The sequence below is a fragment of the Myotis myotis genome, unplaced genomic scaffold (assembly GCF_014108235.1).
Source record: "Myotis myotis isolate mMyoMyo1 unplaced genomic scaffold, mMyoMyo1.p scaffold_m19_p_11, whole genome shotgun sequence".
Lineage (NCBI taxonomy): Eukaryota > Metazoa > Chordata > Mammalia > Chiroptera > Vespertilionidae > Myotis > Myotis myotis.
The window spans coordinates 26,889,013-26,892,624 of NW_023416315.1; the positions used below are offsets into that span (position 1 = coordinate 26,889,013).

General features: G+C 59.7%; 1 protein-coding gene across 1 annotated transcript; it reads left to right on the forward strand.

Annotated features, from left to right (window-relative positions):
* The first annotated feature begins 1,072 nt into the window (after nt 1-1,072).
* Nucleotides 1,073-3,280, forward strand: TWIST1 (twist family bHLH transcription factor 1). Its single transcript, XM_036327962.1, has 2 exons — nt 1,073-2,102; nt 2,620-3,280. The coding sequence occupies exon 1, from the start codon at nt 1,458-1,460 to the stop codon at nt 2,058-2,060; it is 603 nt and encodes a 200-aa protein (XP_036183855.1). The 5' UTR covers nt 1,073-1,457; the 3' UTR covers nt 2,061-2,102; nt 2,620-3,280.
* The last annotated feature ends 332 nt before the right edge of the window (nt 3,281-3,612 follow it).

The following is a 3,612-nucleotide window of genomic DNA, read 5'->3' on the forward strand; positions in this document are numbered from 1 at the left end:
ATGCTTAAAATGTAAAAGTGTCCAAGCAATTAGTATGCGTTTGGGGCGCAGAAAGCACAACTGACCAATGGACCTCCAGGGATGGGGGTGGGGAAGGAGGCCCTCACAGCCGGCAGCCCCGTACGTCCAGGCGATGTTGAACCCCCACGGTCTTTGGAGTCGACCTTTCGTGGTTACCACGCGAGGCCTCGTTTGGAAACAGGGTGGGGACGAAATGGCCCTCCACCTTGAGGGGGCAGCTCAGGCGAGCAGGGCCGCGGCGACGACGAGGCGCTGCCCCCCCTCCGGCCCTACTGCCTGTTCCCAGGGCAGGGCAGCCTTCCGAGGGAGAACGGACTTCTCTGCCTGTTTCTAGCACCTTCGGGGCAGTCGTCCCCTGGGTGTTGGGGAGCTTGCCATTGGGTCACCGTTAACGAGAAAGAGTCGGATGCTGCTGGGGCCGGGGTGACAGAGCAGGCCGGGGCGCGGAGCAGCAGTCCCGGCGGCGCGGCCACGTCTCCAGAAACGCCCAGGACCTCCGGGCCAGCCGCGGTCGTTGGGCCCCGGGGACTCCACGGGCCCGTCTACTTGACCATTGAACTGGCTACTCGGTGGCCGGTGTTCTGGCCATTGCCCCCCGCCCGGCAATCCCCGACCGGCCCAAGGAACCTGGAGGGCACCGACCGGGGCGACGGGAGACATCCCCCGCTGCGCAGAAGCGGCGGCCCTCGCTGCTGTCACAGGCGCTCCGGGAGGGACCGACCCCCGCGGCCGCCAAGGTCCCTCCGGCGCGTCCCGGCGCTGCGCTCGGGTGCGGGGGCGCGGCCCACGCGCTCGGGCGCGGAAGAAAATAGCCGGAGCCCGCCCGCGGGAGGAGGGCGCGGGGAGGGAAGAGGGGGGGCCGCGAGGAGGCGGGCACAGGGGCCGGCCGCCGGGGCCCGGTCCGCTTTGAATGGTTTGGGGAGGACGAATTGTTAGACCCCGAGGAAGGGGGGTGGGGACGGGGAAGGGGGGCTGGAAAGCGGAAACTTTCCTATAAAACTTCGCAAAGTCCCTCCTCCCCACGTCAGGCCAATGACACCGCTGCCCCCGAACTTTCCGCCCGCACGGAGATATAAGAGCCTCCGAGGCGGCCGCCTTCGTCCAACTCCCAGACACCTCGCGGGCTCGCCGGCACCGGCCGCGTTTCCAGGAGGCCTCGCGGGGTGCGCGGGCGGCCGTTGGGCGCCTTCTTTTTGGACCTCGGGGCCATCCACACCGTCCCCTCCCCCTCGCGCCTCCCTCCCCGCCTCCCCCGCGCGCCCTCCCCGCGGAGATCCTCCCCGTCCCTCCTCCCGTCCCTCCTCGGCCGCCGCCGCACCGCCCGGGCCGGCGCCGCGCGCGGGGGAAGCTGGCGGGCTGAGGCGCCCGCTCTCCTCCTCTTCCCCGGGCCGCCCCTCTGCCCCGGGCCTGCGAGGCCGCACGCTGCCGCCCGAGAGATGATGCAGGACGTGTCCAGCTCACCAGTCTCGCCGGCCGACGACAGCCTGAGCAACAGCGAGGAGGAGCCGGACCGGCAGCAGCCCGCGAGCGGCAAGCGCGGGGGGCGCAAGCGGCGCAGCAGCCGGCGCAGCGCAGCCGGCGGCTCGGGGCCCGGCGGGGCCGCGGGCGGGGGCGTCGGAGGCGGCGAGGAGCCGGGCAGCCCGGCCCAGGGCAAGCGCGGCAAGAAGTCTGCGGGCGGCGGCGGCGGCGCGGGCGGCGGCGGCGGCAGCAGCAGCGGCGGCGGGAGCCCCCAGTCCTACGAGGAGCTGCAGACGCAGCGGGTCATGGCCAACGTGCGGGAGCGCCAGCGCACGCAGTCGCTGAACGAGGCGTTCGCCGCGCTGCGGAAGATCATCCCCACGCTGCCCTCGGACAAGCTGAGCAAGATCCAGACCCTCAAGTTGGCGGCCAGGTACATCGACTTCCTCTACCAGGTCCTCCAGAGCGACGAGCTGGACTCCAAGATGGCAAGCTGCAGCTATGTGGCCCACGAGAGGCTCAGCTATGCCTTCTCCGTCTGGAGGATGGAGGGGGCCTGGTCCATGTCCGCGTCCCACTAGCAGGCGGAGCTCCCCACCCCCTCGGCAGGGCCGGAGACCTAGGTAAGGACCGGCGCCACCCTTCCCGGTTCAGGTGGCAGAAGGACCGACGGCCAGGCCGCGGGTCCCTGCCCACCGCGCCTCCCTCGCCCTCCCCCGCTATCCTCTAGCTTCCCCACCCCGCCTGGTACCGCCACCTCCTCCCCCGGCGTCCCTGGAGGCCGTTCGGTCAAGCTAGGGAGCGAGGGATGCGCCCTTGGGAAGGTGTGCGTGTGGGTGAGTGTGCGTGACAGACAGGAGGGGAGACGGAGAGAGTCAAGGGTCATGGGTAAGGACAGTGGCCAGCGCCTCCCTTTCTTTTGGCTTTAAAGTTTTCGTTCTTTTTTACAACCGATATGTTTCCAAATTCCACCTCCTTCTTTCCGCCCACCCACTTCCTCTTGCCCTTGGGCTGAAATCCTTCCAGGTTGTTCAGCGTAATTTCTCGGTGGTGGTGATAAGAACAGGGCTCCCTACTCTTAGCAAACAGCCACAGAGACCTACACAATAACCAACTTTACCCCCTTTTGGGTTTTTGCAGATGTCATTGTTTCCAGAGAAGGAGAAAATGGACAGTCTAGAGACTCTGGAGCTGGATAACTAAAAATAAATCTATATGCCAAAGATTTTCTTGGAAATTAGAAGAGCAGAATCCAAATTCAAAGAATCAGGGCGTGGGGCGCACTTTTAAAAGAGAAAGCGAGACAGGCCCGTGGACTGTGATTCCCAGACGGGCAGCGGCACCATCCTCACACCTCTACATTCTGATAGAAGTTTGAACAGTTGTTTGTGTTCCCTTTTTTTTTTTATGACGAAGAATGTTTTTATTGTTTTTTCATGCATGCATTCTCAAGAGGTCGTGCCAAGCAGCCACTGAAAGGAAAGGCATCATTGTGGACTTTCTCCTTTTTAAAATGGTAACAATCAGAGGAATTTTTAAGAACACCTTTAGAAATAAAAATGCTAGAATCAAACTGACTTGCAAAATCACAGTCAGTGAATTCCTTTTTTCATTCTTCCTCTGAGGGGAAAAAAAAACCCTTAAAATACAAAAAACAACATTCTATTTATTTATTGATGACCCATGGTAAAATGCAAATAGATCCGGTGTCTAAATGCATTCATATTTTTATGATTGTCTTGTAAATATCTTTGTATATTATTTTTCTGCAATAAATAAATATGACTGAAAATTTTAATAACCGTAGAGTTTGGTCTATATTTTTAAAGCTTAGGATTAAGTTGGAGATAAAGACCTGCTTGTTTAACTCTGGAGGCACACAGGAGGGAGGAGGCACTAATATAAACAAAGGAATGAAAAACTCAAATAAACTAGCTACTGACAGGTACAGGCATGTGATTTAGAAAGACAGCTTTATTATTATTCCAGTTTGTTGTTCAGAGGGCTTAGTAGCATCTCTCCATCTCGCATCAGGTCCCCAAACGGCAAAAACTTGAAATTTGTTATCCACTCCTCTTGCATATATTTTGAAGAGGCAGTTATAAAACAGTTAAATGCAAATAAGCAGTATGA